General features: G+C 35.8%; 1 protein-coding gene across 2 annotated transcripts in view; it reads right to left on the reverse strand.

The window, feature by feature from the left end:
* LOC138178560 (uncharacterized) overlaps positions 1 to 12,783 on the reverse strand; it is a 93,416-nt gene that overhangs the window by 45,694 nt on the left and 34,939 nt on the right. The window contains exon 1 of one of the 2 annotated variants that reach the window (XM_069110536.1): positions 9,127 to 9,298. The exons of the other annotated variant lie outside the window; for it this stretch is intronic. Coding sequence (XP_068966637.1) covers positions 9,127 to 9,283 — 157 coding nt within the window. The 5' untranslated portion in view covers positions 9,284 to 9,298. Of the gene's footprint in view, positions 1 to 9,126; positions 9,299 to 12,783 lie in introns of those variants that run through there. 2 annotated transcript variants of the gene reach the window in all.

The following is a 12,783-nucleotide window of genomic DNA, read 5'->3' on the forward strand; positions in this document are numbered from 1 at the left end:
GCGTATGTTTGCAATAATTATCTTTTTAACTTCTATATATGTAAGTATATTTGCCGAATTGATGCAAAATTTTAATCACAATAATCGAGTCTAATTACTAGACTGCAGATTTTTATGTATATAGGGAAAATTTAAAAATGCAAAAAAAGCACAGAACGAGTATAATATGCAAAAATATATAAAAACAAATTTCTCTTTAGTTGCTACTCTCTTTATGTAACATTATAAAAAATAAACTTCTGTATATTTCTCTATAGATATTCGCAGTCTATTTATTACAGTACTACTAAGATTTCAAAATATTTCATACAACATACACCATATGTTCATGGAAATGTTCCACTATAAGTGTTCCAATACTTTCGCACGTCATTGTATTTTCAAACAACTTTTGCATGTTTTGTCGTAATTTTAAACTCGCATAATATCTCCTCGGTTTCATTTACAAATTCAGAAGGAAAGAAAGAAATGACGGGGAGGAAGAAAAATGCAAATGTTCCACGCAACTACTGCAAACCAAAGTTATTGTTTATTAGAACTTACGAGTCGGCGGGAACATGGGTTGTATGGTTTAGGAATGAAAGCTATACATTATCCGTGAGATCCCTAGAAAAGTCGATGGAGCCAGAAGGAGAATGAGGGAGAATGTCGAGTGAGGGTGGGTGGGGAAACGAGCGAGGGGAAAAAAGAGAAGAAAAGCCGGAGAGGCGACACGGAGGACGGCTTTCCACTTGCGTTCGACCGTTTTCATTAGAGACTCAGCGTCATGTTTATATCGTGTTATAACGATCGACGAATATCTTACAAAATACTTTGCTATTTTACGCTCCTTTTTTAAAATATCACAGCCCCCCCCTGCGCAATAATTTAACAACAATAATAGTGAATTCAGACAAGTTGCGATATTGAGTTTTCAATCGAATAAAAACGAATATTAATCGCGCTACAGAGCAACAGTATTAATCGTCAATGTAGAGGTTATGTAACCATCATGATAAGAGATAATGAATCCAATTAGCGATATGATCATTGCACAGTAATTTACCAACTAGCAATATTACTGAGAATTGACAAGTTACAAATTTTAGGTTATAAACTGATCTTTTATCATTTTTCAGACTTTACGTCAGATAGTAAAGATTGCTTTTAAAACATCATCTGCTTCTTCTTACTAAATTCGTTCATGTTACCCAAAGATATTTAGTAATACTGGTTGTAGCTTGTGATATACAAAATGTAAAGTATTGCTGAAAGTGTAAGATAACCCCGGTGCAAGAATATTTTATGTTTAATGTTTAAAATGTTATCGAATAATTAAATGTGAATGTAATAAATCATAAAATAATCGATAAAATTTGTTGTCTATAAAAGCACGTTTCAGGAAGCGTGTACAGTATTTTGATATTTTATAAACAAAATATCTGTCGAAGAAAACAAAAGTATCCTCATCCCGTGGCAATGAACACTAAATGAAAACAGAAAAAAGATCGTATAGATAGATACATATCGAGATTCGAAAGGTTGTCTCTAGTCTCTACTCTGGTCCCTGACCTAACCTATCGGAAAACGTGGAGTTATCAGAGCGTATATTGGTTGTTTTGCGAGCGCTTATTCGCGTTTCAATTTTGTAGCAACGACCAGTGCATGCGTCGAATCGAATTTTTCCTTCACGAGATTACCTTTGATCATATCTGGACTGTTCAAATTTCAAACCTCCCTTCAACTGCCGGTATATAACCTTAAAAGTAAAACGCTAAAGGGTAATTAAACTTCATAAATCATATCGCGATCAAATTTTATGCCATGCGTAAAAACTTTAGGCATTTATTCGATCAACGAATTATTCAAGCAATTCTGAAATTCTTTATTATAACATCATCTTTGTGCAAGGATAATAGTTTTGACTTACGCACAATGGGTCACGAAAGAATTTGAGGATTTGTAAAAACCTTTTACGAATATGTATATCGTGCGTTTTGAAACTACTACTGTAACTAGACTCGACTATCCACCATCGACTATCGATTGTATCGATAAAGTTTAAAACAGATTTAGAAATGAACATAAAAGCTACAAGTTGTTTTGTACATGTTTAAGAGATAAATGGTACGAAAAGGCACCATAATTTTGCAAAATGGCATTATATTTGACAACAGCGATGAATAAACGCAACTATACCCCAAATATATTATTATCGCGAAAACAGTAGAAATTATTTAATGCAAAAGCTATTAACATTCACAGAGTTAAACTTTCCAGTTTGTAACTTTCTTTTGACCACCACCGTATATAGGATATTCACAGAAACACGACAAATAACCATCGAGTAACTTCAAAAAATCTACGCGTACGTGGTAATGGTGCGGATGTCGTTACTCGTCGTAAAGGTTAAAATAGAGGTTAGCCAAGGAAAATCTCGCTAATCTGTGTCAAGCAACGTAAATGGAAGGTTAACAAATTCCGCGTGAGTTTATGAAAGAAGCACGGACGTTGCGGAAGCTGGCGAAGATAACGCCAGGCCAGATTCTGTAAACACTGTTATCAGTACCGCCGATCGTACGTCCCTGCATTGTAATCACGGGAAAAGGATACGAGAGAGCCGCGCGAGACTCTGTGCTATGTCTATACCACCTTATAGTTACGTTTGCCAGCGCAACCGCACGCTAATGAAAGAATGAATTCATTTCTTTGACGTACACGCAAGATTTACTAAGTCTGTTCCACTGATTTCCTCTAAATTGAATATACACGTAGGTGACGCATAGATGCAATCACAGAGGACATACTTTGATGAGTATAAATCATGTGTAATTATTACATGTATTTATCATGTGTATTTATTAAATATAGGGTTACCTAAGGCTATCCGATGGGTCAATACAAAAATAGATGCTTATGGTGGTTCACGAAAACATTTGTATATACTTACTATAGAAAATTTTGATGAGTATATTATATTAGTTATACGAAACTTTTTGAAATTTCATTAGCACTTTAACAAGACAGGGCTTGTCATGGTTATTTATATTGATCAAATTTCAAATCAATTCGAAAACGTATATAGAAGCTACAATATATTTATTGCAAACATATATGTATTTATTTAATAAGGAATTAATATACAACATGAATAATAGTCACAAACATAGAATTAGTTCTAAAATTGGTCTCGCTAAAGATACTACGGCTGATTAATGTGTAATGAGTAATAGATTGTTCAAATACTATAGGTGATCTTCGTGAAATGTATGCTCGTAATAATATCTTCTAACTTCTATATCATGATAATCCTGCTTAATTATCATGCAAATGAAATTTCATAAGGTTTTGTGTAACGCACATAATCTATTAACACAAGATTTCTATCAGTGTTCAAATATTTTCGTAAGCCAGTATATGTTCGTTTGCGTTTTGTTATGGAATGGAAGTCGTAAACATTCTTTTATTTGAGTGAAAAATACAAGTTAATAACATTGCACGGTCTATAGTAAGAGGTTAGAGTATCGATACATCGAATTCAATGTTCGATGAGGAGGCGCTTTCGAAGGTGGCCAAAGCCAGTTAAAAATAGACACCGGTGTCACTGAAAATAAAGACTGCAGTATACCACTCTATGACACCGATTGCTTTGCTTTGATGCGTTCAACCATCTTGGAACGTTACTTTTCGAACCGCCATCGAACCTAACCCAAACTACTAATGGGAAACTTCTACCTTAGAAATTGACTGCGGAATTTTTTGCGTTCACATGAAACTGGAAAGTGCAGAATGGCATAGAACGTACATAATATGAAAAAATATATAAAATATTGAAAATATAGTAGTTTCCATAATACTTGATGGATAAAACGACTTTCTATCGAATCTGTACTTTTTTAATTATATCCTCAAAAATATGAATTTGTATAAACATCTGCAGTATATTTATAAGTTTACATATTGGATCGCACAGTTGCAATGAAATATTTCTAATTCGTACATCAATGCTTTCAACTGATCGATAACTACTATGGAATTGTGAAAATTCAGTTCATAACATTTACAAACGTGCACGTTTAGCTAGTATATTGGGCATATTTGACTAGCATTTTAGATAGTACTGCAACAACTCATTCAACATTTACAATAAAAAAAACTTTTTTGTACGTATTGTGTTTTTAATAAAATATTTTGAAATTTCATTAGTACTGTAATGAGACTCGATTAACATTGTTATATTGGTAAAATCTGAAATCAGTCTGAAAATATATACAGCAATAACAAGATACTTAGGTACTGGAACAGGTTCAATTAAAAATTCGTATGTATATAGAACGAACAGCCATCTTCAACGTATAATAAGCATTAAAGATGGATCCAGCAAATATTGTAGCTTATTAATATAATCAATAATTGACTGTGTAATTCATTTGCTGATTTCTATATACTGACACTAAATATTTTCTAACTTCGAGGTTGTATTCGTACTTTTGGAAGTACTGAGCACAACATTATTATGCGGCCTAATTAAGGTTTAAAGTTAAGTTTCAAAATGTAACGCGATGAAGGGTGAGGTTCCCTACTTGAGGCTAATGCGCCTTATGGTAATTGCGGCCCTGTGTAACTTCTATATATTTTAGACTTTCAAACTTTACCAATACGTATAATCATAATAGTCATATTTTGCTACAGTACTAATATAATTTCTAAGTCTATTGTATAACACATATAGTATATATATCAAATATAATAATATATATCATATATATAAAAAATGTCTGTAAGCGTTCAAATACTTTCAGCTATGTGATAATAACGTAATACTTTCTCAGTAAGTCATTGGGGATAAAATAAACAATACTACAGCCTGCACGGAATTGCAGTATTAAAGTTGACAGGGTTATTACTGTTTTGTTCGGTTCATTAAGAATCAAAGAGTTAGTCAGCTAGCGGTTAGAGCGAATTGACGCTGGCGAATAGTTAATCATGTTATGATAGACACTGCCAAGCCGGACGAAAATAAATCGTCCCCCTCGCTCGTTAAGCGTATCTTAACGATGCGAAATATTTGATTAGAAAGAGCGCGAGGGTTCTGCGGTCTCGCACGCGCGTACAATACGATCCGTTTTCCTCCATCTCCATCGAATTCCTCTATCTAGAGATGAATCCTTGGAAACGATAAGAAAGTTACTACAAATCCAAGGGCTCGCAACAGAAGCGGTCTCTGTACATGTTTGTCTGTCTCCAGGAGAGCTAAAGAATAATCTAACCTCTTAAATTTCTGTTCGATATATTTTATATTTTTTAAACAAAATATTCATTGCATTATATAATTTTTATAGACGAAGAACATGATAAGTTACATTTTCCATCTTGCATAGAGAAGCGATTTTTAAGTTTGATACATTGTTAACCAATCTTACATTAAAACTATCTTTTTATTTGATTTTCGAATGAAAAATGTGTTTTTGATATCGAAGATTTAAAAAATATTTAAAAAATATTGCTAATGTTAGTTATGTTCAGATTAATATTATGTTAATAATATGTGTTAATGAACAATGTTAATGACATTTGTGAATGTTTTATAGAACATATATAAGACAAATTAATAAAATGAATCACTGAATATACACAGACACCGAAGCGCGGTATTTTCACAGTGTTGTAAATTCTAAGAGTACTGCCCGGCCAGCAAACATCAGGCCCAATTTCGTCAAGTCCCTCCGCCATTTCCAATTTACGAGGAACGTTCGTTTATTCCCGGAAGTAGAGTTTTTTGATGAAACTGGACCGAGTCTAGTAAACGCGTATTTCACGAGAAGAGAAAAATTTCGAGGAAAAATTCGATCACTCCTCGGTTCCATCTGTGACCTTCCGAGTGCGCAATTTTCGAAGAAACTCTCGAGAACACACGAAGAGTGAAATCGGCGTGCGGCGAAAAATAGCGCATTTAATTATAGGTCAAATGCGAGATTCCGCGGGGCAGCTGTTTAAATAGCTACGCATTCGATGGCCGACAACACTTTTGCAAAAGACTTGGTGTTTGATGAAAACACGCCTCAACCCTTCGTGGTTCTACATATGTCTAAATACATTCCATTACATTCTACGTCATTCTGTTTTATTCCATTTTATTCTATTCCGTTCGATTCTTCTCAACTTTAATACAACAAATGTATTCTTTATGTTCCAAATGAATCTAATAGAGACGATACCGAATGAATGAATATATGAAAATATAAAAATTCATTTAAATTATGAATAGATTTTCAAAATAGATAATCGAGTATGAACTGATTGAGATAAAACGTCAAATGGTGCTTGGACTGCGAAGGGTTAAAAGATTATGCACACCAATTTCGTCAATATGTACAGCAAATTCACAAATTCAACGTGCCGTTAAAAATCAAAAGTATCGGTGATATTTAAGGATATCCTATAGATCATCTCAAAGTCACTCCGAATTATTGAAATTTTAATAGCTTCAATTCGTTGAAATATACCTAATAAAGATATCGATCGCATCAAATTAAACAAAGAATCTTTTAGTACAAGATGTAACTAATCACATTTTCAAAGAGAAGTTATAGATGCCCATAAACTTAAACGTCCTTTCCTCGTTTTTGTTTTCGATCCTATAGATTCCGAGATCACGGGACAATGAAAACAATGTGCTTGGGTGAGTAATCCTTCCTATACTTCCGACAGCTAATTGTAAGGGAGAGCGTGAGTGTGAGAGAGATAGAGTTATAGGCGACGACAGGCATTAAACAAGGACAGAGAGAGCCGCACGCCTGCTCGCTGAGACACTGTTAGTTAGTCATACGCATACCTGCCTACTTAGGGAATTCGAAGCCAAGTATGGCAAGACCTTGCGTTATCCAAATTGATGGTTTTGTAGTTACGCGGCGCTTTCATCGCTCCTGAATCCTTTGTTGCGACAACTGTTTGCTAACCGCAATTTAGATATTAAGTATGTTTTATAAATGTCCATTGCGTTAATGGTAATTTTTAAGATTTACTATTGGAAAAAAGCACATCAAATTTTAGTTTGGAACGAATTTGTAGCGGCCTGTTATGGTTACGTTATCACTGAATCGTAATGTTATCGTGTTGTGATAACTCTACATTTTGTTGTTGGCAAACGACGAACATTTTATAAATGAATAATTGAATTGAGTTTAGTAGTAATCAATATGTATTTGAATTTAGTATAGAAAAGACAAATAGTTCTATGAGATAATAAGTCTCTTATTAAGTCTTGTTAATTCGCCAACTGAGAAACGAATAGATCCATCGAATAAAATACAACTGACAAGAACAAGGAAATGGGTATGGAGAATATTAAAAATACTTTTTCAATTTGAACAATTTTAAATATAAGAAACTTAATTATAAGCCTAAAACGCGAATGTTTAAATTACTTGATGAAATAAACGGGCCTAATGCAAAGTGGAACAACGCTTTTCTGCATTATTGGTGGATCGAGCCTGATGTTCCGTACGATGTTGCACAATCTTGCAATAGCGGAGGATTGCTTGCGACGCATCGTTGATAGGAGCATTCAACTCGCGATAAGATAATGTTCGTGATTAATCGCTTCAGGCCCAATCTGCGGAGTCGTTCGCGGAGACGAACATGTCAATCTGCGAACTACGCGATATAGTCGTCTCTTGACTATTAAAATACGAGCGTGGCCTAACGTCTTCGAACGGAGACGTTTTTGGAAATATTACTGTCGGACGTCAACAGTCACAAACAACCATATTTATGAACCGAAACAAGGGTCATACACGGTCGATAAATCTGTACACAAAGGCTACTCTTGGACAAACCTTCCAACAATTACGAGATGAAAGTTAAAAATATATCTTAAACAATTATTTTTGGGAAGTTGTTTTTAAATTCTGTAACATTTAATATAAAAGAGATCATCTGTAAAATTCGAATGCTACGAACTTTTAAGAATGGATATAGACTTGCAGAAGAAAGAAAAATGGATCGTCACCAAGTAAATTCGGAAGAAAGAATTCCTAACCAGCAATCTTAAAGAATTATGTATGTATCTTTTAAAGAAGTTTATCCTTCCAACTAAACTCTACAACGCTTACTTGAACGTGGATGATCTTATTTATGTCGGTTTATCGGAAGATCTCGTGAGACATCAGCCGCGGTATTAGTTCGCTGGTAGTTCGGTCGATTCTTCGACGAAATATGTAGGTTGTATTTCCCCTCTAGGGGCGCGTGTCAGTGTGCACGACGGCACGTGCGTGAATGCGTGTGTGCATAGCCACAAAGAACACGCATGCGTGCAGACACAGTGGGATGGATGCCATTGGACGATGGCTGCATCGGATCTCCCAACGGCTTCTCCCTTCAGGACTTGGAGTCACGGTTTTACGCGTTTCCTCGACTAATCAAAGAAACGACCTTTTCCCAGGATTAATAGTTCGTCTCGAGTTCCTTTTGCCACGCTACATCGTCCTGCTTCTTCGTAAGCAGTATTTAACCATGAAACGATGCTACGCTCATTTCCATGACAGAGTGTGCATTGTAATATATTGTTAAGCGAAACGAAAGCAACAGTTCCATAAAGTCGTTAGTATATATTTTGTTGAAACACAGACAATGTGACATTTCCAAAGCACACGAGGTTGAAACGTCAAATACCAAACGAATTTTAGTTTGATTCGTTCGAACGAACCCTTATCAACGCTTCCATAATGTTGGACTAAACGCGTAAAAGTTGAAGTTAAGTTAACGACATAGACATAAGAGACATAGATCGTGGATGCTTTGTGAAGAGTGTGGCCTTCGTTGATAGGGGGACCCCGTTATTTATCTCTATCTCTTTTTTAATTAATCTTTTTAATTAATCATTTTCTTAATGTGGCATCCGCAGTTTATACTTCGTATATCTATGATTAACGTTTCTTTCTAATGTCGCAATAATCGGAAGATCAAAAGACCAAAAGAGAATACGATTAAAAAAATGGCTAAATACGAAACGACGGTGGAAAACAGGATACAGATACCAGTAGAGGGTTAGGAGCATTGTCCACCTGTCCACCTTCATTCCCCCAACCGGCCGTGAGGCACCTGCGTGACGTCACACAAGGAAACAGCTGGTCGCTCCCTTCTTACCTGCTTCTCGCCGATTCGCTTCTCGGCAACCTTCCTCTGTCTCTCTTTCTCCTCGTGTACACGTTCTCCTCCTCCCTGATCTTTGTTCCTTCTTCCGTTTATACCGTTTCTTGCTTGCGCGTTGTTTACTTTTTCCTCCTCTCTCTTGCCACGCCATTTCGATCGAGCGTCCTCTTCCATCTCGGCCGCCATCTTGCTCTCGCTCAAGCACCGTAGCTCTCTTTCGCTCACTTTCTTACACACACCCGTTTCATCTCCAGGATCTTTCACTTGCTCATTCGTCTGCTCGCTCACTCGCTCTTTAGTTTCAAGGACCTCTCACTTAGATTTCTCACTTGCTCGTCTGGTTCATCCTTCCGTCTACGTAGTCTGTCCCATTCTGACATATGGCAGAGGCGTCTCTATACTGTTTTGAGTCGCGACTCTTCTCACCGTGACTAGATCTACTACAAGCCCTTTTAACCTCGACGTCTGTGATACATAGAGGAGCACGTGAACAGTTTTTAAGTACTCATGTGTAAAAGAGTGCTATTCTTTGTACCGCTATCGTGATTCGAGTATAACATAGATTTATTAAACGTTTAAATGAAAACAGAACTTCTATTATTATTATTATTATTATTATTATTATTATTATTATTATTATTGTACTTAGAAACCGTTTTCTTTTCTATGCGGAGTTCTTTCGTTACATAAAAATTTACTGCGATATCTCAGCTGATATTTATGCACCGAGCATACTTTCTAAAGAAAGTGGTCGCTTTAACCTCTAACTAGGTAACAAAGCATATTTCTTTCGAAATCGAACGAAATGAAAATTTCATTCCTCCATAAGTTTATTTATAACAAAAAAATAATATACAGAAATACTAATAAATTTCAAAGTAAATAACAAAAAATAATGCTTATAATGTTATCACATTTCCTTACTTTCCAATTTTGTAATTTATTGATGCAATTTCTGTGTAACTCAATTATCGTTATCTCGTACAGTCATAATATTTAGAAGATCAAGTCCTTTGTCGAATTTAGTAATCGTTTAGCCCTTACAAGATCACGAATCTTTCTGAAACGTATTTTTCGAAAGCAGTGGCGATGTCTACCTGGCTACTCGAAGGTCGATGTCTCGAGCCTGATACGCGTCTATTGTGTGTCTGGCTTGTCCCGCCACTTAATGCACACAGAAATATCCGTGTCCCGGTGGCGATGCGCGCGCGTTTCCATCGTAACGTTGCCGCCACGCTGCTGCGAACGACATCGAGAGAGTGTGCGTTCGGGAACGTGTCGAGCAGGATTTCAGAACACGAAAGTGGTGTGCTCTCTCGATAGATTCCGCGTCGCCGCCTTGCTCTTCTATTTTGTCCTTCTTACGTGCGTTATAACTCCGAGTAATCCTCTGCGATCCATGGATTTCGCAAACACGCTGGGGAAAGTGCCGATCCATTCCATCACATATTTTGCTATTTCATTTCTCTTTTCCGAAACTTAAACGATGTTGTATTATCCTTTTTATATGATCGTTTAAAAATAAATAGTTCTAACGGTAATTACGAATGAGATTTAGAATCGTTAGATTCGAGGTTAGAATCGACAGAAAGGAATTATTTAACCCTGATGAAGTCTCCAGACTTGTGTAATTTAATACTATTCTTTCCTTAACATATGAAGATCACAGTTAATCAATTTCAATAATGATAATCAATTTTGATGATATATCAAAACCAATAAAATACCAAAAATTTCCTTCTATATGTTATGAGAGTAAATACTATTATTTTTACAGCCCAACCCTATTGGACATTCCAAATATAATCCTTCACTTGGTTGTTAATAAAATTTTATAGACTTATTAGAAAAGTGAAATGAAAAATCACACATACATATCAACGACAACACACAACGAAAATAATCTATTCGTTACCCTCTATGGTTAAGAGCATTCTTTGTCGAAAACATAGGTTTGGGCTTTTATGAGAGCCTTCAAAATGTTCTATCTCGACCGGCCTTGAGACTACCAAAAAACCAATCGATAGTCTCGACGGAAGAAGCTCGTAAATTTACGTGGTTATCGGGTAGGTCGAAACGGGACGAATTTTAAGCCGTGTCAAGAACTCGCCGAAGTTGTGCTTCTTTGAAGCGTTGCGATGCGGAAAGAACAGTAAAGATTTCCAAGAAACGGCGTATTTAATATCGTTTTCTATCGGCGATCATTGATTCACGTCCAAGTTCGAACATCTGTCTCGTAAACGATTTAAACTACAATATATGTATAGCTACTATTCTTATCGTATGAAGTTACTATCGTCACAATTGATACGGCTGTAAAAAATCTTATTAATATTTCGCCATGTTTGGATCGGTGGAATAACTCAGTTGCTAGAGTGCGCTTCGTAGAAACGATAAGCAAATTCGTTATCCACACGTATCGCGTTAAAAAAACAATTTTTAACTCCGTAACAATTCTTTTAATTCTAACATCTCTTCGTGTTCTTCGAAAATCACTTCTTCGATATGATAAAATACATATATATATCAGTCTTTCAGAAGCTAAGCTGACTAACTTCACGTTTTATTAATTTCTTAATTTCTTAACACTTATTTACTTCTTGATAAATAAGTAATATTAGTGTGCTGTAGGCCACAGACACAAAATATCACAAAATAGTAAAATTTTACATTAAGCAAATAAGCGAACAACTTCTAATTTGTAAAATTTACTTGTAAAAGTTCATTTGTTTCATTATTAAAGTACTTCTAATCATGGAAAAGAATCTACTGATATATATAATTTGTTATTTACAACACGTAAAACTTCGTTAATAATATTGCATTGTACAAGAGAAACCTATAAATTATTTCTAAATAGAAAACAATTGGTCAGAAGTCAGAGTATAAAAACTAGGGAGCAGCTCGTTTAACTCGAAAATGTGGCACATGTTATTCGAGTCGTGCATCTTCGTTCAACTTTTATGTCACTGTCCTGGTCGATGTTCCTCTTCTCCTGCAGGGTTCTCGCGTTAGATAAACAAAGAGAAGTCGTGCTGACGGTAGTAGAGAGAGACAGAGGCAATAGAGGAGAGGGCAAAGAATCGTAGCTTCATTTTCGTTCCGCTCGTGCGGCACTCGTTCCTCCTTCCCGTACCTTTCGACCCGCAGCGCCTCCTTTTCCATTCGTTCGTCCGTCTCTGTTTTCTGTGTGCATGCCCGAGGTTTCTCCCCTCGAACGAATAGTGCGACTGCACACAGGGTGTCTCGAAAATGTATCCCGCCCTTCGAATCTTCCTGTCGTCGAACCAAGAGAACGACGTTCCAATGTTTCTGGTTCGTTGATGGAAAAATTTCGTGCAAGGGTTCATCGAGTTTCTTTCTGTTTTAACAGATTTTCCTTGTGTCACGTTCGTAAGGGATTCCTCGAACACAAAGAATTTTCGCTACGGCAGGTTGTAATTGAATATTTTGAGGAAATGAATTTCTTAAGCTACATGTACTATAAATAGCTTAACCTCCACGTGCATGTTAAGTTTAAGAATCCTATTTAATCGTTTAGTAGTTTCACTAATACTTAGTAATTGTCATGCAATTAATACTTCAATTTAGAACTTTGTATATTTTCAAAGAGAAAGAAAAGAAGATGTAACTGTAACTCAGTCGCTATAT

The sequence above is a fragment of the Bombus flavifrons genome, chromosome 3, assembly GCF_040668555.2.
Source record: "Bombus flavifrons isolate JBK064 chromosome 3, iyBomFlav1_principal, whole genome shotgun sequence".
NCBI lineage: Eukaryota > Metazoa > Arthropoda > Insecta > Hymenoptera > Apidae > Bombus > Bombus flavifrons.